The sequence below is a fragment of the Ranitomeya variabilis genome, chromosome 7 (assembly GCF_051348905.1).
Source record: "Ranitomeya variabilis isolate aRanVar5 chromosome 7, aRanVar5.hap1, whole genome shotgun sequence".
Taxonomy (NCBI): Eukaryota; Metazoa; Chordata; class Amphibia; order Anura; family Dendrobatidae; genus Ranitomeya; species Ranitomeya variabilis.
The window spans coordinates 76,222,620-76,249,496 of record NC_135238.1 but is presented as its reverse complement, the minus strand read 5'-3'; the positions used below and the strand labels follow the sequence as shown (position 1 = coordinate 76,249,496).

Sequence of the window (26,877 nt, the reverse complement as noted above, 5' to 3'; positions counted from 1 at the left end):
GATGTGATGCAATGTGATAGAAAAACCGCAAATTCCCTCATGGTGTTGTCTGAACGGACACCTGATTTGATGCAATGTGATAGAATCCTGACTAGAAATGAGAGGAAAATTCATAGACGCCGGAATGGCTTGTGCTACTACTGTGGTGATTCTACACATGTTATCTCAGCATGCTCTAAACGTATATCTAAGGTTGTTAGTCCTGTCACCGTTGGTAATTTGCATCCTAAGTTTATTCTGTCTGTAACTTTGATTTGCTCACTGTCATCTTATCCTGTCATGGCGTTTGTAGATTCAGGTGCTGCCCTGAGTCTTATGGATCTCTCATTTGCTAAGCGCTGTGGTTTTATTCTTGAACCATTAGAAAATCCTATCCCTCTTAGGGGTATTGATGCTACGCCATTGGCAGAAAATAAGCCGCAGTATTGGACACAGGTTACCATGTGCATGACTCCTGAACACCGCGAGGTGATACGTTTTCTCGTTCTACATAAAATGCATGATTTGGTTGTTTTGGGGCTGCCATGGTTACAGACCCATAATCCAGTCCTTGACTGGAAGGCTATGTCAGTGTCTAGTTGGGGCTGTCGTGGTATTCATGAGGATTCCCTGCCTGTGTCTATTGCTTCTTCTACGCCTTCGGAAGTTCCGGAGTACTTGTCTGATTATCAGGATGTCTTTAGCGAGTCCAGGTCCAGTGCATTGCCTCCTCATAGGGAATGTGACTGTGCTATAGATTTGATTCCAGGCAGTAAATTTCCTAAGGGAAGACTGTTTAATCTGTCGATACCTGAACATACCGCTATGCGTTCATATATCAAGGAGTCTCTGGAGAAAGGACACATCCGTCCGTCTTCTTCCCCTCTTGGTGCGGGATTCTTTTTTGTGGCTAAAAAGGACGGATCTTTGAGGCCTTGTATTGACTATCGGCTTTTAAATAAGATCACTGTCAAATTTCAGTATCCTTTGCCGCTATTGTCTGACTTGTTTGCCCGGATTAAAGGTGCCAAGTGGTTTACCAAGATAGACCTTCGTGGTGCGTACAACCTTGTGCGCATTAAGCAAGGGGATGAATGGAAAACCGCATTCAATACGCCCGAAGGTCATTTTGAGTACTTGGTGATGCCTTTTGGGCTCTCTAATGCCCCTTCAGTTTTTCAGTCCTTTATGCATGACATTTTCCGGAACTATCTGGATAAATTTCTGATCGTTTATCTGGATGATATTCTGGTTTTTTCTGATAATTGGGACTCGCATGTGGAGCAGGTCAGGATGGTCTTTAAAATTTTGCGTGAAAATTCTTTGTTTGTCAAGGGCTCAAAGTGTCTTTTTGGTGTACAGAAGGTTCCCTTTTTGGGGTTCATTTTTTCCCCTTCTGCTGTGGAGATGGACCCAGTCAAGGTCCGAGCTATTCTTGATTGGACTCAGCCCTCGTCAGTTAAGAGTCTTCAGAAGTTCTTGGGTTTCGCTAACTTCTACCGTCGTTTTATCGCTAACTTTTCTAGCATTGTGAAACCTTTGACGGATATGACCAAGAAGGGCTCCGATGTGGTTAATTGGGCTCCTGCTGCCGTGGAGGCTTTCCAGGAGTTGAAACGTCGGTTTACTTCGGCGCCTGTTTTGTGCCAGCCTGATGTCTCGCTTCCCTTTCAAGTTGAGGTGGATGCTTCAGAGATTGGAGCAGGGGCCGTTTTGTCGCAGAGAGGCCCTGGTTGCTCTGTTATGAGACCTTGCGCCTTTTTCTCTAGGAAGTTTTCGCCTGCGGAGCGAAATTATGATGTGGGCAATCGGGAGTTGTTGGCCATGAAATGGGCATTTGAGGAGTGGCGTCATTGGCTCGAGGGCGCTAAGCATCGTGTGGTGGTCTTGACTGATCACAAAAATCTGATGTATCTCGAGTCTGCTAAACGCCTGAATCCTAGACAGGCCCGCTGGTCATTGTTTTTCTCCCGTTTTGACTTTGTTGTCTCGTATTTACCAGGTTCAAAGAATGTGAAGGCCGATGCTCTTTCCAGGAGCTTTGTGCCTGATGCTCCTGGAGTCGCTGAAGCTGTTGGTATTCTTAAGGATGGTATTATCTTGTCAGCTATTTCTCCAGATCTGCGACGTGTGTTGCAGAGATTTCAGGCTGATAGGCCTGATTCTTGTCCACCTGACAGACTGTTTGTGCCTGATAAGTGGACCAGCAGAGTCATTTCCGAGGTTCATTCCTCGGTGTTGGCAGGTCACCCAGGAATTTTTGGCACCAGAGATCTGGTGGCCAGATCCTTTTGGTGGCCTTCCTTGTCTAGGGATGTGCGGTCATTTGTACAGTCCTGTGGGACTTGTGCTCGAGCTAAGCCTTGCTGTTCTCGTGCCAGCGGGTTGCTCTTGCCCTTGCCTGTCCCTAAGAGACCTTGGACACATATCTCCATGGATTTCATTTCTGATCTTCCGGTGTCTCAGGGCATGTCTGTTATCTGGGTGATATGTGATCGCTTCTCCAAGATGGTCCATTTGGTTCCTTTGCCTAAACTGCCTTCCTCTTCCGATCTGGTTCCTGTGTTTTTCCAGAACGTGGTTCGTTTGCACGGCATCCCTGAGAATATTGTGTCAGACAGAGGATCCCAGTTCGTTTCCAGATTCTGGCGATCCTTTTGTAGTAGGATGGGCATTGACTTGTCGTTTTCGTCTGCTTTCCATCCTCAGACTAATGGACAGACGGAGCGAACTAATCAGACTTTGGAGGCTTATTTGAGGTGTTTTGTCTCTGCTGATCAGGACGATTGGGTGACCTTCTTGCCGTTAGCTGAGTTTGCCCTTAATAATCGGGCTAGTTCCGCCACCTTGGTTTCGCCGTTTTTCTGCAACTCTGGTTTCCACCCTCGTTTTTCTTCGGGTCATGTGGAACCTTCTGACTGCCCTGGGGTGGATTCTGTGGTGGATAGGTTGCAGCGGATCTGGAATCTTGTGGTGGACAACTTGAAGTTGTCACAGGAGAGGGCTCAGCGCTTTGCCAACCGCCGCCGCGGTGTGGGTCCCCGACTACGTGTTGGGGATTTGGTGTGGCTTTCTTCCCGCTTTGTTCCTATGAAGGTTTCCTCTCCCAAATTTAAACCTCGTTTTATTGGTCCTTACAAGATATTGGAAATTCTTAATCCTGTATCCTTTCGCCTGGATCTTCCTGTGTCGTTTGCGATCCACAACGTGTTTCATAGGTCCTTGTTGCGGCGGTACGTTGTGCCTGTGGTTCCTTCTGCTGAGCCTCCTGCTCCGGTGTTGGTTGAGGGCAAGTTGGAGTACGTGGTGGAGAAGATCTTGGATTCTCGTCTCTCCAGGCGGAGGCTTCAGTACCTGGTCAAGTGGAAGGGCTATGGTCAGGAAGATAATTCCTGGGTGGTCGCCTCTGATGTTCATGCGGCCGATTTAGTTCGTGCCTTTCACGCCGCTCATCCTGATCGCCCTGGTGGTCGTGGTGAGGGTTCGGTGACCCCTCACTAAGGGGGGGGTACTGTTGTGATTTTGCTTTTTGCTCCCTCTAGTGGTCATTAGTGATTTGACTCTGGAGCGTCTGTCTTTTCCTATATCCTCACCTGGGCCGTTAGTTCAGGGGCGTTGCTATATAAGTTCCCTGGACCTTCAGTTCAATGCCTGGCATCGTTGAAATCAGAGCTAATCTGTTGTGCTCTTGTCCTCTGATCCTGGTTCCTGTTTTTCAAGCTAAGTCTGCTTCCTTGCTTTTTGCTTTTGTTTTGTTTGGAATTTTTGTCCAGCTTGTTCCTATCTGTATCCTGACCTTTGCTGGAAGCTCTAGGGGGCTGGTGTTTTCCCCCCGGACCGTTAGACGGTTCGGGGGTTCTTGAATCTCCAGCGTGGATTTTTATAGGGTTTTTGTTGACCAGATAAGTTATCTTGCTATATTCTGCTATTAGTAAGCTGGCCTCTCTTTGCTGAACCTGGTTCATTTCTGTGTTTGTCATTTCCTCTTACCTCACCGTTATTATTTGTGGGGGGCTTGTATCTTGCTTTGGGGTCCCTTTCTCTGGAGGCAAGAGAGGTCTTTGTTTTCTTCTCCTAGGGGTAGTTAGATTCTCCGGCTGGCGCGAGTCATCTAGCGATCACCGTAGGCATGATCCCCGGCTACTTCTAGTGTTGGCGTTAGGAGTAGCTATTTGGTCAACCCAGTTACCACAGCCCTATGAGCTGGATTTTTGTATCTTGCAGACTTACACATTCCTCTGAGACCCTGTCCACTGGGGTCATAACAGGCTCCATGATACAACTGTATCACTCCGCCGCTGATAGGTCACCTGAGTTCACCTGTCACTTGCAGCACTACAGCGTGAGAATTTTCTCACGGCTGTAGTGCAGTAAAGTGAACTCTGATGATACACTGCGGGAGGGTTGTCTCCAGTCAGTGTGTCATCAGAGGCCCTATAGAGCGGTGACATCTGCTGATGTGACCACTCTATAGGGGAGATCGTCGTGGGACACTGGTTATTAAAGAGGGACTACATTGGAACAGGGAGTATTTGTGTTTGTTTTTTAAATTTTTTTGCAGGTGATCGATGGCTTTGATTGGAATAAAAATTATGAAAAAATGTGTACTGTTTTATTTAATTAAACTACTTTTTTCTGGCTGTGTCTTGTTTTTAACACATTTATAACTATGGAATTAATAATGGATAGGTGTCTTATTGATGCCTCTCTATTATTAACCAGGCTTAATGCCACCTTACAATTAAAGGTGACATTAACCCCTTATTACCCCATATGCCACCGCTACAGGACAGTGGGAAGACAGGTGCCATTTCTGGGGTGGCTGGGTGCAGGTATTTTTAGCTGGGGGGCCAATATCCATGGCTTCTTTCTAGGCTATGAATATCAGTCTGCAGCTGTCTGCGTAGCCTTTCTGGCTATAAATTATAGAGGGACCCCATGTCATTTTTGGGCTAAATATACACCTGCGGGCTGACATTCATAGCCTGGGAAGCTCCATGGGTATTAACCCCTTCCCAGGCTAGAAATATTGGCCCCCGGACGTTGGCTTTCCCTCTCTGGCACAGAAAATTGCACGGGAGCTGGCGCCATTTTCTTTTTAATTAAAGATATCGCGTGCAGATTTTGTGCACTATTTATGTACCATTTTTCTATCTATCTATCTATCTATATCGTTCTATCTGTCTGTCTATCTATATCTATCTATCTATCTGTCTGTCTGTGTGTAAACACTATTCTTCCATGGAGTATGTAAAATAAGAGGTTGGACAAAGAAATTACATCACAAATCCTCATCAAAACCGCATAAAAATGCATCAAAAAGGCATAAAAAAACCGCAGACTTTTACCTGCGTTTTTTGTCAAGAGGTGCAGAAAATTCTGCAGGCAAATCTGCAACATGTGCACATACCCTTAATGGATTTGTCCGTAGAAAAATCAATACTAGACCTTGAAGATCAATAGGTCCTGTCTTAGCACTGGCAAAGTCCTTGCCAATTTATATTCCCCATCCTGTTTTCATCACAATGGAAACAGCCATGGATGCGAGCTCAGCCAAAAACTGGCTGAAGAATGCCACAGGTATAGGCAATAATTGGCATTTCTGGCTATTTCCATAGCCTCGAGGATAGGACTAGGAAGCAAAAACTTGAAGTGACCAGATGAGCACCTGCACGCGACCTTGGAAAGGACTGTGAGGATGAGTATTGATCCCTTCATAATTTTTTTTTAACCAGCTAGAGGCATTTCATAAACAATTTACATCCCTTGAACAACCTCTTTATTATAATAATAATAATAATAATAATAATTTTCATTTATATAGCGCCAACATATTCCGCAGCGCTTTACAACTTATAGAGGGGATTTGTACAGACAATAGACATTACAGCATAACATAAATCACAGTTCAAAACAGATACCAGGAGGACTGAGGGCCCTGCTCGCAAGCTTACAAACTATGAGGAAAAGGGGAGACACGAGAGGTGGATGGTAACAATTGCTTTAGTTATTCGGACCAGCCATAGTGTAAGGCTCGGGTGTTCATATAAAGCTGCATGAACCAGTTTACTGCCTAAGTATGTAACAGTACCAGTTATATTGTAACAGTTATTATCTATCTAATGTCCTATCTAATGATAAGAATAAAAGAAAATAAGTTATAATATGTAGTCCTGGATTTAACTTCGACTGACCGGGAAAATTTGTGACACTCTAGCTAGAAAGTTATGATATGCTGTATAACAAGCAACCCAAATGTTTCCAAACCCAGAAACCAATCGCTCCCTTCTATGCAATTAAAGAATTAAGTTGTGTATAGAAATGATATTGTATGATTTCCAGAATCAAAGTCGGTTTCCTAAATTTGTACAGAATGTTAGTATATGATTCTGCTTTCTTAAGTCTGCTCTCACTTTTTGGGGTTAATATATGTTCTTGTAGTTTTACAGTAACTTACCATTGATCTATGACTCTATTCATTCAGAATGCAATTGGTTTAAAATTTGGACAGAACAAATTATAAAACGTTATTATATGATACACAAAATAATTGCAACATTTAGCAAATAGCGATGAATTGTAATGGAAGTCTTTAGTGAGCTAATTTGCTGTCTAGAGTATCAGTAGAGTTGTGCTGACTGCTGGAGTGGAACCGTACATTTCATGTCTAATAGAATAAGTTTCTTTTCTTGAACAACTTGTCTTCTGCTGACAATAAGCAGTCTTTGTCTGTTCTGTGGCATTTTATTGATTCCACCATCTGCTTACTGTAGACTGAGTTTTTTCTGCTAGTTCATGAATTGTTAATGTATAATGGACGCATTTGTACTTCCTTTAGACTAATTGCAAAATTATGCAACTATGAGTAAGATACAATTTTATCATCCCTTTTGCAGTCAAAGTGATGTTGATTTGTGGTGCCATTAGAGTGACTATAATAATAAGGGAAAAATTATCTGCATTGTTCCGAATAGCGGTTCCTCCAGATTTTAACACTTTTTCAATGATTATTTTTGCTACCATTTTTATATTTATAAGATTTACCTATTTTATAAATTTTACTTTTTGCTTTCGTAAAAAAATTCTGCCTTAAAGTTTGAAAAAGATTGTTGGGAGGGTATATTTTTACTTTATTTTTTTTAAATGTTTATTACTCCTATTTTGTCAACCCCACAAAGACAAAAAAACATTGGGGATTTTAATAATTTATATATTATTTGTTCAAACTACACTTTTGTAAGTGGGGCAGCAGATTTCCCTTCAGTTACAGAGGAAATAAGCGGTGTCAGGGTACATGCATGTGAGTGCTGTTTGTGACAAATATTGATCTAACACGGACATCTATTCAAGTGGGCTGTTTAGGTGAAAGTTTCTTCACATGCACCCAATGTCCTCATAAAAAATAATTGCAACATACGTAGTCTCTTCCATTTTTCGGATATGATTCACCTATTCTTTTCTATGGATGTGCAAAAAAGAAAAACAATTGGATCCCAGATGGATCATTCATATAGCATCCAATTTTTACATATAAATTGAAATTCTAAACATAAGATTTAGTCTTGTAAATTTAATTAATTCATGGCCTTCTACAGCAATTGTGTGCTATGCCAATCTTGATGAATCGGTCCCAAATGTCACTGTTCAATTGTGCAAGTGTTATAATAGAGCAGTGGTGCGTTCATTTAGAAAAGCTGAAATTCGACAGTCTGATCTTTTTTCCTACATCATCATGTCTAGTTGACTTTCCCTTATGTGTGTGTGCATTTTTCTTTACATCAATTACAAGACCAAACATTGCATCTCTACTAATTAGTGTGTTATTTTATCTACTGGTACAAAAATGAAAACGCCATAGGCAAAAATAAATGTAAAGCAAGGAGATTAGTGTAAAATCATACTTACTCCATTTACACTGTAGCCCAGATCGCCATAAAGCAAAATCGGCAAAATCCTTTCATGTTTGGAATAATGGAGACGTTCAGGAAATTCCTGCCTCTTATATACCTTCAAATGATCGTGTGCAGTTTTAAGTGCCTGATATAGTTCTTCTTCCTTGCCTTCTTTTGGAACAATCATTCCAAAGCCTCCATAGTCTAGAATGTCAAACTTAACCAAGTCTGGAAAGGAAATATAATTTGACAGCTTAATTTCTTCTACAAGAGGTTCTTTCTTCACCGTGGTCATGCCATGATCGGATGTAATAATTACATTCAAATTATCTTTAAGATTGCTTTTTTCAATTGCTTGTAAAAGATATCCAATAGTTCTATCTATTTGTTTAATAATTGTTTTTCTCTCTTCAGTTTCTGGCCCATATAGGTGTCCGCTTTTATCAGGTTCTCCATAGTAGAGGGTAACAAAGTCCAAACCATCTTCATTGAACCATTTCATGACAATATCTATGTTCTCTCTCCACTCGTTCTCGTCACTGTCAGGGTGGTCAGATGTTTCTGCCAGTGCTTTGTTGACTGTTTTACCACTGTAGTTAGCGTTTCCTCCTGGATAGTGAAAAGAACCAGCTTTGAAGCCCTGAAAAGACAAAAAAAAGAATAAAGCTAAGAACTCAACTCTTCTTTCAGCCTTTTTTAATCTCCTTATCCATTTTCAGTCTGTTTTAAGAAAGTAACCAATTTTGTTTTGCTACCATATATTTCAATTATTTTTAAACCTAGCACATATTTGTTGGGACTTGGACTATAAAGAGTGCTCATGTACTTTGGGTTGTCCAGCCATACTAAAAATACTGAAAACCTCTTATAGTGTTATAAAATAACAGTTCTGAGCCCTCTGACAGTCTTTGTCCTTCCCCACAGTAGACCATGTGCAGCGTGGATGCAGCTAACCACTGATTTGCAGCAAAAGTCTCATTTTTGGATGGCTTGTGAACAGGTGTAGACAAGTACAGAAACGCACCATCTAGCCATGTGACCACCATAGCCAACCAAAAATTATAGGAGTACTAGGAATCATCTTAATCGGTAAGGATTGATAAGATGAGGAAGGAGATTGGTACGGAAGGTATTGCTATTTACTCACCACTCCTGGTGCTGATGTTGCCACCTTGACTCCACAGGAAGTGATGACAGTAGAGGGGGCTGCAGTGAGCTCGTTGCTAGATGGTAGGCTCGCTGCACAGCCTGCACTGAATCTGAGTCCTCTGTTTATAGAGTAGTGTCCCCTCCAGTTGGGTAACATGTATCCCTCACTGTCAAACCTCACTAAGCCCTCCAGTGTAGGAGAAAAGATTATCTTCCTGTTGGGTGGAGTGTTCACTGCCAGGTCATTTACTTATTGCCTATTACATTTATGTCAGGTCAAGCTGACGAGGCAATTTTAGAAGTCAGTCATTGAATCAATGGCAAAATGATTTTGGTTCCAATGGGGATTAAAGGTGCTCAATTTAAACTCCTACTTTACACCTGTGTCTTTACAGATACAGCACCATTTTCTCTCCTCTGCCAGACTTTATTTTTTATTGACTACTTTGCTTATTAATCCATTTATTGAATAATTGGATTTGATCTTGGACTGTTTAACAGCTCTTGTGCGTCATATCTTTGCCTCACCTTTGAATTTGACCCAAGCTTTTCCCTTGACCTGGTCTTTGACTTTGTATCTTTTTAGTACTGACCTCACTTGTGAACAATTCCACCATCCACTTGCTCCACTAGCCAGCAGCTACTCAGTGACTACAACCTAGGTGCCTCTTCAGTAAATTTCAGATCCTTTTATATGGACTGACAGTGTAAACCTAAGTGTCACTGGGACATGCTAGTCAAAGTCTCTGGCCATGAAACACTGTTTGAGTTGGTGATTTGTAACAAGTTTGACATTTTTAATTTGATGACATCCTAATATGGTTTCAGAAATGTCATGGCCATTAAGACTTAAAGGGAATCTGTCAGTAGGATTGTTCCTCGGAAACCATCTATATGGTCACGTAGGTCATAGGAAGCTGAATGAAATGATAGCCTGTTATCTATTGTCCAATGTCTAATTCTAGAGAAATCTATGTTTTCCTTATATGTAAATGAGCTATTAAGATCTATGGGCCAGACAGAGATCTGTATGAGAATCTGCCTAAAGTAATTATTTTACATGGAGGGAGGCATTACAAGTGCTCTCTTAATCTCACTGCAGGGCTGTTGTGATTATAACTGACACATCTGCAGGTTAGGCTCAGCTTCCGGCTCTCAGGTTGACAGGGCTATATTGTTGCTATACTGCAGAACTCAAGAGCTGCAAAACATGTGTTTGCAAAAAGACAAAGTTCAGTTTTACTGTTCTGTGTTAGTTACTTGTCTCTGGAGGCAGATTCTCATACAGATCAGTGTCCGACCTATAGCTCTTTACAGCTTATTTACATGTAAGAAAAATCTGTATTTCTCTGGAACACAACATTCGATCGCAGATATCAAGGTGTCATTTTATTCAACTTCATTTTTAATAACTGACCCTCTATATGTTAAATCAAAGACAACTCATCAAAATATTTATTTTACTGTTCTTTGACCATTTCTCATACGAGTATTCACCTACAGTCTCATATATGCTGACACATACAATCAGCATAAATAAGGTAATAAATACTGAAGTTAGAAATGTAGGTCATCGGGTGATATATGACATGCTGCTGATAAAACTTGCTTTGTTTTACCGCTATATGTTAGAAGAATATCACTATCAATGTATGATTTCCCGCATATATTCATACATGTGTGCTGTCTGTGTGCGCCACAGGCCACATGCAGAGAACACACAGACCAATTAAAGACAATCTACCAGTACACATGGTCGATTTCCACATGGACCAATGGTCGACATGTAATAAATTGCAGCATGTTCTTGTCTGATTTATGCTACCAGACTAGATCTTACACATAGCCGTGAGCTCTTGTACTTGTCTGCTCTGCGGACGAACACACGGAGACAGTCATACCTGTAAAAATTCCAACACTGCAACAACATGTGAGGGTATGTGCACACGTCAGGATTTCTTGCAAAAATTTCCTGAAGAAAACCGGAAATTTTCTGCAAGAAATCCGCATTTTTTTTTTGCGTTTTTTTCCCGTTTTTTTCGCGGTTTTTTTAGCATTTTGCAAGCGAAATTAGCTTGCAGAATGCTAAAGTTTTCCAAGCGATCTGTAGCATCGCTTGGAAAACTGACTGACAGGTTGGTCACACTTGTCAAACATAGTGTTTGACAAGTGTGAGCAACTTTTTACTATAGATGCTGCCTATGCAGCATCAATAGTAAAAGATAGAATGTTTACAAATAATAAAAAAAATAAAAAAAATGGTTATACTCACCTGCAGACAGCCAATCTCCTCGGCAGCGTCCGATCCTATAGATGGTGTGTGTGTGCAGGACCTTCGATGACATCGCGGTCACGTGAGCGGTCACATGAGCGGTCACGCGACCAATCACAAGACCGCGACGTCATCGCAGGTCCTTCACACACACCATCTATAGGAACGGAAGCGGCAGCATGTACCGCTGAGAGGCGGGAAGACTCCGGGGCCATCGAAGGTGAGTATATCACTATTTTTTATTTTAATTCTTTTTTTTTACCAATTATATGGTGCCCAGTCCGTGGAGGAGAGTCTCCTCTCCTCCACCCTGGGTACCAACCGCACATGATCTGCTTACTTCCCGCATGGTGGGCATAGCCACATGCGTAAAGTAAGTAGATCAATGCATTCCTAGGTGTGCGGAATCCCCGCAATTCCGCAAATTTAATGAACATGTTGCTTTTTTTTCCGCAATGTGATTTTTTCGCGGAAAAAAATGCAACATTTCCACAAGAAATGCGGAATACACTGTAAATAATAGGAGGCATATGTAAGCGTTTTTTTGCGTTTTTTTTGCGTTTTTATCACGTTTTTATAGCGAAAAAATGCGAAAAATACTGAACGTGTGCACATGGCCTGAATGTCGCATTAGTGAACTACAGGATGTCCCACTTAAGCAATCAGTTTAGTGGGCAGTGTTTGCATTATGTCGTGCAACATTGTGGGATCTTAATCATTGGCTGTTGGATAGTGATCAGTGGGTCCACCTTTTTTTGCAGTATGTTTTGTTGTTAAAAATATGATGATGAATAGGGTTGAGTGAAACGGATCGGACAAATTCAAAAATCGCCGACTTTCTGTAAAGTCTGGTTTCATGAAACCCAACCTGATCCTAGTGTGGGATCGGCCATGCGGTCGGTGATCTTCGCGCCAAAGTCGCGATTCGTATGATGCATTCAGCGCCATTTCTCAGCCAATGAAGGAGGACGCAGAGTGTGGGCAGCGTGATGACATAGGCCTCGGTCCCCACCATCTTAGAGAAGGGCATGACAGTGATTGGCTTGCTTTCTGCGGCATCACAGGGGCTATAAAGGGGCATGCACGCCGACCACCATCTTACTTCTGCCAATCTCAGCATAGGGAGAGATTGCTGCAGCTTCGTCAGAAGAAGGGATATAGTTAGGGAGGGAAGATTAACCCCCAAACCGCTTGTGCTGTAGCGATTTTCACTGTCCAACACCACCTTTTTTTGCAGGGACAGTGGAGGCTATTTTTTTGTGCATCAGCTCTGTAGCTTATTAGGCTGCCTTATAAGGCTCCCTGATAGCTGCATTGCTGTTTGCACGCTGCTGTGCAAACCAACTGCTTTTTTAAAAGCAAAAATCCTGTTGCTCCTTTCTGCAGTTATCTTGTTTATTTGTCCACACTTTTGTGTGCAGCAGTCCTTTTTGTTGCTGCCATACTTGTCCTGAGATCATTGTAGGGAGAATGAAATTGTACTACAGTCCTTGGATTTTTTCAGATATCTTCCAGCCACGTTCTGCCACTTACATTGTGTTGTGTTATACACTGGGCCTGAGTTGTGGTGCTGTTTCCCCCCAAAAAAAGGAAGATTCAAATTGTCACAAAGTGGATATACGTCAGTTCTGTTAGTTTGTCGTATATCAGCCAGCCACGTTCTGCCACTTACATTGTGTTGTGTTATACACTGGGCCTGAGTTGTGGTGCAGTCTCCCCCCAAAAAAAGGGAGATTCAAATTGTCACAAAGTGCATATACGTCAGTTCTGTTAGTTTGTCGTATATCAGCCAGCCACTTTCTGCCACTTACATTGTGTTGTGTTATACACTGGGCCTGAGTTGCGGTGCAGTCTCCCCAAAATAAAAAGGGAGATTTCAATTCTCAACAAGTTTATGTACACCACCTACCTTGTTTTACAGTACCATATAACGGTTGTTATTTTGTTAACATTTTCCCAAAAATGAGGAAGTCTCATGGAAGAGGCCGTGGGCGGTCGTTGCCAGCTGGTACTGATGGTGGTGGTGGTGGTAGAGCATCTGGTGGTAGTGGGAAAAGCAAAATAGCACCTAAGGCTGGAGGTGTTGAGCTAGTGTCATCGTCTGGCTACACAAGGCCTCGAAGGCTCCCTTGTCTTGGAGTAGGAAAACCACTTTTAAAGCCGGAGCAGCGGGAAAAAGTTTTGGCTTTCCTTGCTGACTCAGCCTCTAGCTCTTTCGCCTCTTCTTCAGAAAGTTCAAAATATAAAAGCAGCGAGTCGTCAGTGGATGCTACCGGTCAGGAACAAGACGTTTCCTTGTGTCCTTCACCCAAACCAAAAGTGAAGGATGCGTCAGGCGACACTACAGGTTACTCCATGGAGCTCTTTACACATACCGTGCCTGGGTTAGAAAGGGAAATTGTTAACTGCCCATTACAAGATGAATCGGACATGGAGTGCACTGATACACAGCCACAGCTAGATTATTATGCTGTTCTATTGACTCAGATCACTAAATTGCCCTCGCAGTGTACTCAGCCAGAATCTGACCCTGATGAGACTATGGTGCCCCGTCCCGAACGCTATAGCACCTTACACGGTGACACAGAGGAAGGTGCACATGACATTGAAGAGGAGGTGATAGATGACTCAGTTGTTGACCCAGATTGGCAGCCATTGAGGGAAGAGGGTGCCACTGCCAGTAGCTCAGCCATCTACATCGCAACAGCTGTCATCTGGCAGGCCCGTATCAGGCCAAAAACGTGTGTCAAAACAAAAACAGTTTTAGGACAGCGTGGCCATCTGGTGAAAGTAGCACAGCGTGCAATGCCTGAAAAGGTATTCCATAGTAGGAAGAGTGCAGTGTGGCAATTTTTTAACCAAGATCTGAATGATCAGTCAAAAGTTATCTGTAAGAAATGCTCAAAGACCTTTAGCAGAGGGAAGAATCTTCAAAATTTAAATACAACGTGCATGCGTAGACATTTAATCAGCATGCACTTGCAAGCCTGGATTAACTACCAAACGTCCCGTACTGTTGGTGCACCTGCTCAGAATGAAGGCAGTCAGCAACGCTACATTGCTTCCCTCACTGTAAGCCCACCAGTTAGGACACCACCAGCAGCAAATGTGGAGAAATCGTCGCAAGGCCAAAGCAGTCAGGGAATCACAAGGTTTTTGGTAGGAAACACTGTATGTAGGCCAACATCAAGAATACCATCACCAACCCTCTCTCAATCCGCCATGTCAACCACCACCACCACCATACCACCACCACCGCTAGTTCCACCATATGCAGCTCTCCAGTCCAGCTCACCCTACAAGAGACTCTCGATAGGAAAAGAAAGTACTCATCCTCTCATCCGCGTACACAGGGTTTGAACGCCCACACTGCTATACTAATCTCGTTAGAGATGATGCCCTACTGGTTGGTTGAAAGTGAAGCTTTCAAAGACCTGATGACCTACCCAGTCGGCACTTCTTTGCGAGAACAGCCATCCCAGCCCTCCACCAGCATGTCAAAGACCGCATTGTCCATGCACTGAGGCAATCAGTCAGTGGAAAGGAGAACCTCACAACAGATGCATGGACCAGTAGGCATGGCCAGTGACTTTACGTGTCCATCACGGCGCACTGGGTTAATGTGGTGGATGCAGGGTCCACAGGGGACAGCCATAGTGGGACAGTTCTGCCTAGCCCACGGTCTAGGAAACAGATGGCTGTAGGAGTTCGCCACCCCTCCTCCTCCTCCAAAAAGCAAAAGCTCGTCCACAGAGCGCAGTCACATGACCACTCCATCCGCAGCTGCCAGTGTTTCACACGACGTGTCCCATTATCGAACAGCTAGTATTAAGCGTCAGCAGGCTGTGTTACAAATGAAGTGTTTGGGCGACAACAGACACACCGCGGAAGTACTGGCCGAGTACTTGCAGCAAGAAACTCAGTCATGGCTGGGCAGTGTACATCTTGAGGCAGGCAAGGTAGTCAGTGATAACGGAAGGAATTTTATGGCTGCCATAGCCCTTTCAGAACTGAAACACATACCTTGCCTGGCTCACACCTTGAACCTGGTGGTGCAGTGCTTCCTAAAAAATTATCCGGGGTTACCAGCCCTGCTCCTGAAGGTGCGAAGACTTTGCTTGCACATCCGCCGGTCGCCCGTACACTCCAGTCGTAAGCTGAACCATCAGCGATCGCTGAATCTTCCCCAGCACCGCCTAATAATCGACGTTGCAACAAGGTGGAACTCCACACTGCACATGCTTCAGAGGCTGTGCGAACAAAGGCGTGCTGTAATTAATTTGTGGGAGGATACACATACACAGGCAGGCACTTGGACGGCAGACATGGAGTTGTCTGGTGTGCAGTGGTCGAAGCTACAAGAACTCTGTCAAGTCCTTCAGTGTTCTGAGGAATGCACACGGCTGGTAAGTGCAGGCGACGCCATCATAAGCATGAGCATTCCACTAGTGCGTCTGCTGATGCAAAGTTTGACGCACATTAAGGAGCAGGCGTCTGCAGCCGAGGAGGAGGGAAGCCTTGATGACAGTCAGCCATTGTCTGCTCAGGGAACTCTCCTGGACGAGGTGGCGGACAAAGAGGAGGAGGAGGAGGATGATGGGGATGAATATTTATGGGAGGAGGATGCTTCTCAGGGGGCAATAGAAACTGGTGGCGTTGCAAGGTCAGGTACAGGGTTTTTGCGGGACACACAAGTGATGTTGATTTGCAAGAAAGTGCTCCTCAACCCAGCACAAGCAGTGAATTGACACCTGGAACATTGGCCAGCATGGCTGAGTATGCCTTGCGTATCCTAAAAAGGGACCAGCGCATTATGAAAATGATGACCGATGACGATTACTGGTTGGCCTGCCTCCTGGATCCACGATATAAAGGGAAATTACAAAATATCATGCCACATGAGAACCTTGAGCAAATATTGGCTACCAAACAAGCAACTCTTGTAGACCGTTTGGTTCAGGTATTCCCAGCACACAGCGGTGGTGATGGTTCTCACACAAGCTGTAGTGGGCAACATGGCAGAGGTGTTAGAGGTGCACAAATCCAAAGTGGCGTTGTACAGAGGGGTTTTATCAGCAGGTTGTGGAGTGATTTCGCAACGACCGCTGACACGACAGGTACTGCTGCATCGATTCAAAGTGACAGGAGACAGCATTTTTCCAGTATGGTCACGAACTACTTTTCCGCCCTTATCGATGTTCTCCTTCACAGGTCATTCCCCTTTGATTACTGGGCATCTAAAATAGACACCTGGCCTGAATTGGCAGAATATGCATTACAGGAGCTTGCATGCCCTGCTGCTAGTGTGCTATCAGAAAGAGTATTCAATGCTGGTTCAATACTGACCAAAAAAAGGACACGTCTGGCTACCCGAAATGTTGATGATCTAACCTTCATTAAAATGAACCAATCATGGATTTCAAATTATTTGGCCCCACCTTCCCCTGCTGACTCGTAGCTTGCCTGAAAAATGTCTTGCTTTTGGCCTCCTCTTACTGACTTCTCCAATTCCTCCATTTGCAGCTGCTGAATGTCCACCATAGGCCATTTTTATACCTCCCTAAATGGGCTGACTCCCCCCACAGGGCCGTGGTCACCACCTGGCGCAAGCACCCGTACGAGTGGCGTTTGCCTGGACAGGTGGGTGTGCCCACTCTTGGGCGACTGCACTGGCACATGGTCCCTCATAGTACAATGAAGTGTCTCTGATGGTGGTGGTGCACAACCTACGTCAGACACACCATCGTAATATGAAGGGCCCTGTGCCAGTACCACCACCCACGAGAGAGTGTTCCCTCCAGCTCGAACAGTGCTCTACCACTTGCAATACTTACCTCTCCCTGCTCCACCACTGTGTAGTCTGTGCTGTTAAATCCTTCAATGGCACTGTGAATACAATTTTGTTGAAATGATAGATGATTGTTAAAATATATAGGGGCCCTGGCCTCCATTTAGACCAGTTAATACTTTGCACCTACTACCACTGTCTGCTACCCAGCAGAGGAGCCCACCCCTGTACCTAGCTATGCGACCTGTTTATTTGTGAAAAAATTTTTGGCAGACATTTAGCCTACTTACTTATTTGGGTCTACTCACTGTGTCAGCCTCTCCTTACAGTTGTCCTCCGCTGAACAAAGCAATGCCGCCTGTTTAGTCCTTTTACCAATTTTGAACTGCATTTAGCCTACTTACTTTTTTGGGCCTACTCACTGTGTCAGCCACTCCTTACAGTTGTCCTCCACTGAACAAAGCAATGCCGCCAGTTTAGTCCTGTTACCAATTTTCAACTGCATCTAGCCTACTTACTTATTTGGGCCTACTCACTGTGTCAGCCACTCCTTACAGTTGTCCTCCGCTGAACAAAGCAATGCCACCAGTTTAGTCCTGTTACCAATTTTGAACTGCATTTAGCCTACTTACTTATTTGGGCCTACTCACTGTGTCAGCCTCTCATTACAGTTGTCCTCCACTGAACAAAGCAATGCCGCCTGTTTAGTCCTGTTACCAATTTTGAACTGCATTTAGCCTACTTACTTATTTGGGCCTACTCACTGTGTCAGCCTCTCATTACAGTTGTCCTCCACTGAAATAAGCAATGCCGCTTGTTTAGTCCTGTTACCAATTTTGAACTGCATTTAGCCCACTTTATTATTTGGGCCTATATCAGTGTTTCCTCCTCATCCTGCCCATTGCCCAGCCACTGCTAGATGAGTCTGCTGGTACATTGATTGACCCAGACCACTACATTCCCCTTGCACTCTACACAGCCAGAATCTGACCCTGATGAAAGTCAGGTTCCCCTTCCCGCATACTATACCACCTTACACGGGTACAAAGAGAAAGGTGCAGATGAAAATGCAGGTTCCTTCATCAGGTGGGGGGCATACTCGTTGGCGACGTCACTGACACAGGGCCCCTCATAGTACACAAAAGTGTCTCTGCCGTTGGGAGGCGCCACCCACCGTCAAAGACACCGCCGTACTATGAGGGGCCCTGTGCCAGTGCCAATGCCAACGAGTGGGCCCCCACTGCTTGCTCAGGATCACAGCACTTGCAAAGTTTAAATACTTACCTCTCCCTGCTCCACCACCGTGACGTATTCCGCGTTTCCTGAGCCCACGAAAAACTTGAGCCAGCCCTACCCCCCCACAACTTTAGCCAAATGACCCCCAGTTTTCAATGCCTAACTATTATTATAAAGTAAATTAAGATTGACAAGCTTCAGTAATAAGAATTGATGTTTTTGGCATTAAAATGGGCACTGTAGGTGTTTTCCTGTCCTCCACTCACTGCCGACTTTGATTCCCCATTGACTTGCATTGGGTTTCGTGTTTCAGTCGGCCCCCGACTTTTCCAATAATCGGCCGATTTCACCCAACCCGACTTTTGACAAAGTAGGGTTTCGCGAAACCCAAATCGATCCAAAAAAAGTAAAAGTCGCTCAACTCTAATGATGAATACTAACACATGCAGCATAAAAAAGGTATGTGTGATTGAAGTATCACTGGGTGCTGTAGAACAAGCTTCAAGAAAACTGCTTTTTCATGCTCATGACACCTTATTTTAATTCTGAGCATATGAATTCAGCTTAAAGTGAGTCTGTGACCCCCAAGATGTGATTCGGACTACTGATACAGTCCTATAGAGGACTTAGCCCATACTGAGACTAATTACTGCAGCATACAGTAAGTTTTACTTTTGTAGCTGGATGTTTTGACTCCTATATAATGGGCTCCTTGGTGCACCCTTTTGGTTTCCGTGGGCTTATTGCACAGTGCTGCCCCCTCACTCAACATACCCAGAGCGAGCACTACCAGAATTGAATTCCAGGCCCTGCACGTCGGAACTGACACGAGAGTAAGTGAGTAGATCTACATTGTGTCATTGCGGGTGCACTCTCCTCCCTCTCCCAACTCCTGCTCACTGCAGACAGGATATCAGAGTGGTGAGTGGCTGTGTGATCCTGTCTGCAGCAATTGGGTGCTGTAGACAGGAGCGAGAGATAAGAGCGTGGTCGCACTGACACTCCGAATATGCACTCGGTTCTTGCATTGTCAGTACGGCCCTGCAGCACGAATGCTCTCAATTAAGCTAAGGGGAGGCAGTCAGCATGTTAATTGAGGGGGCGGAATGGTTCACTGGACCATTGACCATACCAAGGGGGCACCGAGGAGTCCTCAATCTTCTGTTGAGCTTAAGAAGTAAAATCTATACTTGAAGTATGATTATTAGTGAAGAGCGAACGTGCTCGCCACTACTCGTTACTCGCCCGAGTATCGCTATGCTCGGCGTACTCAGCGAGCAGCGAGCTTTTCCGGGATTATTCAGCGGTAACTGCAGTCTCTACCCAGCAGTTTTGGCGGACTTTTGAGACCCAATCACGGTGCAGGGATTGTCTGCCAGGCCATGAAACGCCGCAGCCATCTTTGTTGTGGTCGTGCAGTGATTGGCTGGGCCGTACAGCATCATCCCGAGTATAAGAGACCAGGCGTCGCCCTGCTCACCGCATTCTGTTCCTGATTCAGCGAGAGTAGGGAGAGCTGCTGAGATAGGGTCAGAATCATGGTTTTAGACTTAGTGTAGGTCTGCAACTCTTAGGCCGCCGTCACACATGCGAGTTTTACGGACGTAAGAGCGCAGAAACTACGTGCGTAAAACTCGCATAACATACGGCGCAATGATTCTCAATGGGTCTAGTCCTATCAGCCGTATATTACGGATCCGTAATATACGGCGTTCTACGGCCGTACAAAATCGCAGCATGCTGCGTTTGTCAGCGTATTGCGCAAAAAAATCGCCAATGAAAGTCTATGGGGGCGAGAAAAATACGGATTCCACACGGACCAGCAGTGTGACTTGCGAGAAATACGCAGTGGTGTTAGTGAAAAGTCGGTAATTCAATTGCCGGCTTTTCATTTCTCCTGCCTAAACCCGACAGGATATGAGACATGGTTTACATACAGTAAACCATCTCATATCCCCTTTTTTTTGCATATTCCACACTACTAATGTTAGTAGTAGTAGTTAGTCGCGGTGATGCGCCCCCTGGTGGATGTCCTCATATGACCTGGAGCGTGGGAAAAAGTTCCCAGGCTGCAGTTCATGAGAACATCCAGCAGGGGCGCATCACCGCGACTGAAGGAAATGTAGGTCAATTACCTACATTTCCTTCATTCGCCGGGGAATTACAAGCAGGAGCACAGCTGCATTTGCAGGGCTCCTGCTTGTAAATTATTTTAACCCCTTCAGATGGATTACCTCGTGGGATGTGACGGTTCAACAGAGGGTATGTATCTTGTGCGTTTATTGTTTTGTCAAGCGAGGGTCTGCAAAAGGATTGAGAGAGCAATAAAATATTAAAACAACCGCTGTGTTTATTTCATTAAAATACTTTTAAATCATGTGTGTGTGTGTTTTTTAACCCTTTCAAACAATTGGATTAATAATGGATAGATGTCATAATTGACGCCTCTCCATTATTAATCTGGCTTAATGTCACCTTACAATAGCAAGGTGGCATTAACCCTTCATTACCCCATATCCCACCGCTACAGGGAGTGGGAAGAGAGTGGCCAAGTGCCAGAATAGGCGCATCTTCCAGATGTGCCTTTTCTGGGGTGGCTGGGGGCAGATGTTTTTAGCCACGGGGGGGCCAATAACCATGGACCCTCTCCTGGCTATTAATATCTGCCCTCAGTCACTGGCTTTACCACTCTGGCGGAGAAAATTGCGCGGGAGCCCACGCCAATTTTTTCCGCCATTTAACCCTTTATTTTAGCAGCTACAGCGCTGAAATTTTGCACATACACACTACTAACATTAGTAGTGTGGAATATGCAAAAAAAAAGGGGATATGAGATGGTTTACTGTATGTAAACCATGTCTCATATCCTGTCGGGTTTGGGAAGGAGAAATGAAAAGCCGGCAATTGAATTACCGGCTTTTCACAGATATCGCGCTGAATGAAATATAAATACAGACTATATATATATATATATATGTGTCTCAATGACATCTGTATATATGTTTTTCCGAACATTTGAGCACATAAATCCATTAGATGTCGGTTTTGCAAGCCTGCGAGAAAATCTCGCAGTACGGATGCCATGCGGATTACATACGGAGGATGCCATGCGCAAAATACGCTGACACACCCTGCCTACGGATCACTATTTTGGGAACATTTCTCCATATTACGGCCGTAATACGGCCGTAAAATACGGACCGTATTGTCTTACGCCAAGTGTGACGCCGGCCTTACATCCACAACTCCTCAGAAACCAACAGTCCTTTTTAGGGCTAATTCGTGGGTCCCGATATTGCAGCGCTATGCAGGCAGGGCACAGCATATCCACCTCAGTGCAAGGCCTGCAGACACTGTATGTGCGTCCATTGCTCCCAATGCATCCTTCACAAAGCTCCATAACTGCCTGCTGCTAAAATATACAGTCTGTTCTGTCAGACTGAGGCCTGTTGAAAAGTGATAGTTTGTCAGGCATACGTAGCATAGTTGTGTGTGCTACCCTTTGCCCCCCTTTTTTTTTTTTTTGGTGTTTTGAATTCACCGAAAAAGGCCTCATATATCCAAGTTTGGTCATTGGAGGCCGGTGTACTTATTTTGTGGCTGTGTGATGCTCAGATTCTATACAGCGCTATTTAGCCTCCCAAAAGATTGAAAGGCCACAGATTTTCCAATGTGGTATTTCCGTTACAGCCGTCATATATCTCTGTGCTCCAAGTTAGGTCATTGGAGGCCGGTGTACTTATTTTGTAGTTGAGTGATACTCAAATTTATACAGCGCTATTTAGCCTCCCAAAAGATTGAAAGGCCACAGATTTTCCAGTGTGGTATTTTTGTTACAGCCATCATATATCTCTGTGCTCCAAGTTAGGTCATTGGAGGCCGGTGTACTTATTTTGTAGTTGAGTGATACTCAAATGTATACAGCGCAATTTAGCCTCCCAAAAAATTCAAAGGCTACAGATTTGCCAGTGTGGTATTTCCATTACAGCAATCATATATCTCTGTGCTCTAAGTGGGTCATTGGAGGCCGGTGTACTTATTTTGTGGCTATGTGATACTCAAATTCTATACAGCGCTATTTAGCAGAAATTAACTTTAAAAAATTGAATACAGTCTGTCAGGTCTGGTGTTTGGGTTTGAAAAATCGTAGATTTGCAGGGATACAGTACTGATCACATATTATTTTGCTAGTAATAAAGACATTTGTGTTGAGCATTTGAAATAGTGCAGTAGTCCATTTAAAATGGTTAAGGCAAGGGGCAAGGGACGGGGAAGTGGACGTGATGCTGATGGTGCATCCAGAGGACGATGCAGTGGGCAAGGTGAAAGTGGGCAACAACAAAGACCCACATCTTCTCGCTCAACCTTCCTGTCCCAGTTTCTGGGGGACCACAGCACACCACTATTGAAGCCAGAGCAGTGTGAAACGGTTGTTGGTTGGATAGCGGATAATGCTTCCAGTGACTTAGCCACCACCACCACCTTGTCTTGCACACAGTCAAGTCTGAGTAGCCGTGACTGTGGCCAGGATATTCCTTACCCTGATCCTCCTTCCTCCCACCATGCCGAGTGCCCTGAGACAACTGATCCCACAGTTGGACACTCTGAAGACCTGTTCAGTTTTCCATTCCAAGATTCAGAAATCTCTGCCGGTCAACGTGAAGTGGGGAAAGATGAGATCGCATGTAGAGCTGCCCAAAGCTTTGTCCAGCCCCGGTCACACGAAGGTAATGGTGGGAAAGTGTCACAAGAGGTGGACGATGATGAGACAATTGCCAGAAAGTCAGGAGGAGGAGCAGGGTGTGGATGTGGAAGACGAGGTGGTGGATGACATAGTGACTGACCCAACCTGGCAGGAGGACATGCATAGCGAGGACAGCAGCAGAAATGGGGAAGAGGAAGCAGTGTGGTGGCCACAGACATAAGGCGTGCATCAATTCCCAGTAACAACAATATGAGTGAAGTTGCCATTCCACCTGTGAGATCTTCCCGAGTCTGGCTATTTTTTGAAGACTCTGCCAATAACCCCAAATGGGCCATTTGCAGCACCTGCTATGCCCGCATAAGCAGGGGTAGCAAAACAACCAGCCTGACCACCACCAGCATGATCAGGCACATGCAAGCAAAGCACCTAACTTTGTGGGCCGAACCCCAGGCTCCAGGACCACTGCCTTCTGGCTACACCACTGCTTCTTCCACTGTTTTGTGTAGAAGCCAATCCCCAGTACACCGTGCAAGTGAAGATGCCTCTAGCCCTGCACCTGTTGTGGCCCACAGTCAAGCAGCACCATCATCAAGCGTGTTCACGTCCTTGTCCCAGCACAGCGCTGAGTTGTCTATAACCCAGTCTTTGGAACACAAGTGGAAATACCCAGCCAACGCCCCACAGGCCACAGTCTTCAATTCTTTCTCTTCTGTTTGCGCTAGAAATGCTGCTTTTTAGGCTTGTTGAGATGGAAGCTTTCCGCAACCTGATGGCGGCGGCTGTCTCAAGGTACTCGGTCCCCAGTCTGTTATGGACCTGGTGGTTAGGTGCACCCGGAATGACCTGATGGTTAAACTAGGAATCGGGACAAGCTCTGGGGAAGTGGGAACTCTGCTGACCTCAAACCCTACTCCTATCACACACACTAGAAATAGCCGTGGAGCGTACTTAACTCTCCCTAGACGCCTCTTCACAGCCTAAGAGCTAACTACCCCTAAATATAGAAATAGAAGCCTTACCTTGCCTCAGAGAAATTCCCCAAAGGAAAAGGCAGCCCCCACATATATTGACGGTGAGTTTAGAGGAAAGTCACAAACACAGGAATGAAACAGGTTTTAGCAAAGGAGGCAAGTCTTCACTAAATAGTCAGAGGATAGAAAAGGGAACTTTGCGGTCAGCAAAACAAAACTACAAAAAACCATGCAGAGTATGCAAAAAGACCTCCACACCGTGAGTCTTTTTGCATACTCTGCACCCCCAGAGCTTCCAGCTAGCAAGAAAATATCATGATAGCAAACTGGACTAGAATTAGCAGTAACAACCAATGAACTAGCAGGAACTTAGCTTCTGCTGGAGTAGACAGGTCATCTGAGAAGTCCAAGAGAGATCTGAACCAATACTGAGACATTGACAGCTGGCATAAAGTAACGATCTGAGTGGAGTTAAATAGGGAAGCCAGCATAGCAATAAACGAGGGCAGCTGAGAAAGCCAACCTCAAGGACCAGCAGTTCCACTCAAAGCCACTAGAGGGAGTCCAAAGACAGAACTCGCCAAAGTACCATTCATGACCACAGGATGGAGTCCGAGAACGGAATTCACAACAGTACCCCCCCTTGAGGAGGGGTCACCGAACCCTCACCAGGGCCCCCAGGCCGATCAGGACGAGCCAAGTGAAAGGCACGAACTAAATCGGCAGCATGGACATCAGAGGCAACAACCCAGGAATTATCCTCCTGACCATAGCCCTTCCATTTAACCAGGTACTGAAGCTTCCGTCTTGAAATACGAGAATCCAAAATCTTCTCTACCACATATTCCAACTCCCCCTCGACCAACACCGGAGCAGGAGGATCAACGGAGGGAACCATAGGCGCCACATATCTCCGCAACAACGACCTATGGAACACATTATGGATGGCAAAAAAAGATGGAAGGACCAAACAAAATGACACAGGATTAAGAATTTCAGAAATCTTGTAAGGACCAATGAAACGAGGCTTAAACTTAGGAGAAGAAACCTTCATAGGAACATAACGAGAAGACAACCAAACCAAATCCCCAACACGAAGTCGGGGACCAACACAGCGACGGCGGTTAGCGAAACGTTGAGCCTTCCCCTGGGACAACGTCAAATTGTCCACTACGTGAGTCCAAATTTGCTGCAACCTGTCCACCACAGAATCCACACCAGGACAGTCAGAAGGCTCAACCTGCCCTGAAGAAAAACGAGGATGAAAACCAGAATTGCAAAAAAAAGGCGAAACCAAAGTAGCCGAACTAGCCCGATTATTAAGGGCGAACTCAGCCAAAGGCAAGAAGGTCACCCAATCATCCTGATCAGCAGAAACAAAGCATCTCAGATAGGTCTCCAAAGTCTGATTGGTTCGTTCGGTTTGGCCATTTGTCTGAGGATGGAAAGCCGAAGAAAAAGACAAATCAATGCCCATCTTCGCACAAAAGGACCGCCAAAACCTAGAGACAAACTGGGAACCTCTGTCCGACACAATGTTTTCCGGAATGCCATGCAAACGAACCACATGCTGAAAAAATAATGGGACCAAATCAGCGGAGGAAGGCAATTTAGGCAGGGGTACCAAATGGACCATCTTAGAAAAGCGATCACAGACCACCCAGATGACAGACATCCTTTGAGAGACAGGGAGATCAGAAATAAAATCCATGGAAATGTGCGTCCCGGGTCTTTTCGGGACCGGCAAGGGCAAAAGTAACCCACTGGCACGAGAACAGCAGGGCTTGGCCCGAGCACAAGTCCCACAGGACTGCACAAAAGAACGCACATCCCGTGACAAGGAAGGCCACCAGAAGGACCTAGCCACCAAATCTCTGGTACCAAAAATCCCAGGATGACCAGCCAACACCGAACAATGAACCTCAGAAATAACTCTACTAGTCCATCTATCAGGGACAAACAGTTTCTCCGCTGGACAACGGTCAGGTCTATCAGCCTGAAACTCCTGCAGCACCCGTCGCAAATCAGGGGAGATGGCAGACAGAATTACCCCCTCTTTGAGAATACCAGCCGGTTCCGGGGCTCCTGGAGAATCAGGCACAAAACTCCTAGAAAGGGCATCAGCCTTCACATTCTTAGTACCCGGAAGGTAGGAGACCACAAAATCGAAACGGGAGAAAAACAGCGACCATCGAGCCTGTCTAGGATTCAATCGCTTGGCAGACTCGAGATAAGTCAAATTCTTGTGATCCGTCAAGACCACCACGCGGTGCTTGGCTCCCTCAAGCCAATGTAGCCACTCCTCGAATGCCCACTTCATAGCCAGCAACTCCCAATTGCCAACATCATAATTACGCTCAGCAGGCGAAAACTTTCTAGAAAAGAAAGCACATGGCTTCATCACAGAGCCATCAGAACTTCTTTGAGACAAAACAGCCCCTGCTCCAATCTCAGAAGCATCAACCTCGACCTGAAAAGGGAGCAAAACATCTTGCTGACGCAACACAGGGGCCGAAGAAAAGCGACGTTTCAACTCCTGAAAAGCCTCAACGGCCGCAGAGGACCAATTCACCACATCCGCACCTTTCTTGGTCAAATCAGTCAAAGGTTTAACCACACTAGAAAAGTTAGCGATGAAGCGATGGTAAAAATTAGCGAAGCCCAGGAATTTCTGAAGGCTCTTCACAGATGTAGGTTGAGTCCAATCATAAATGGCCTGAACTTTAACAGGATCCATCTCGATAGTAGAACGGGAAACAATGAAGCCCAAAAAGGAAACCTTCTGAACTCCGAAGAGACACTTAGACCCCTTCACAAACCAGGAATTAGCACGAAGGACTTGGAACACCATTCTGACCTGCTTCACATGAGACTCCCAATCATCC

General features: G+C 45.0%; 1 protein-coding gene across 1 annotated transcript in view; it reads right to left on the bottom strand.

Moving 5' to 3' along the window:
- Positions 1-26,877, bottom strand: part of LOC143786080 (ectonucleotide pyrophosphatase/phosphodiesterase family member 7-like) — a 63,306-nt gene that overhangs the window by 17,152 nt on the left and 19,277 nt on the right. Inside the window, exon 3 of the mRNA XM_077275278.1 lies at positions 7,885-8,511. Coding sequence (XP_077131393.1) covers positions 7,885-8,511 — 627 coding nt within the window. The remainder of the gene's footprint in view (positions 1-7,884; positions 8,512-26,877) is intronic.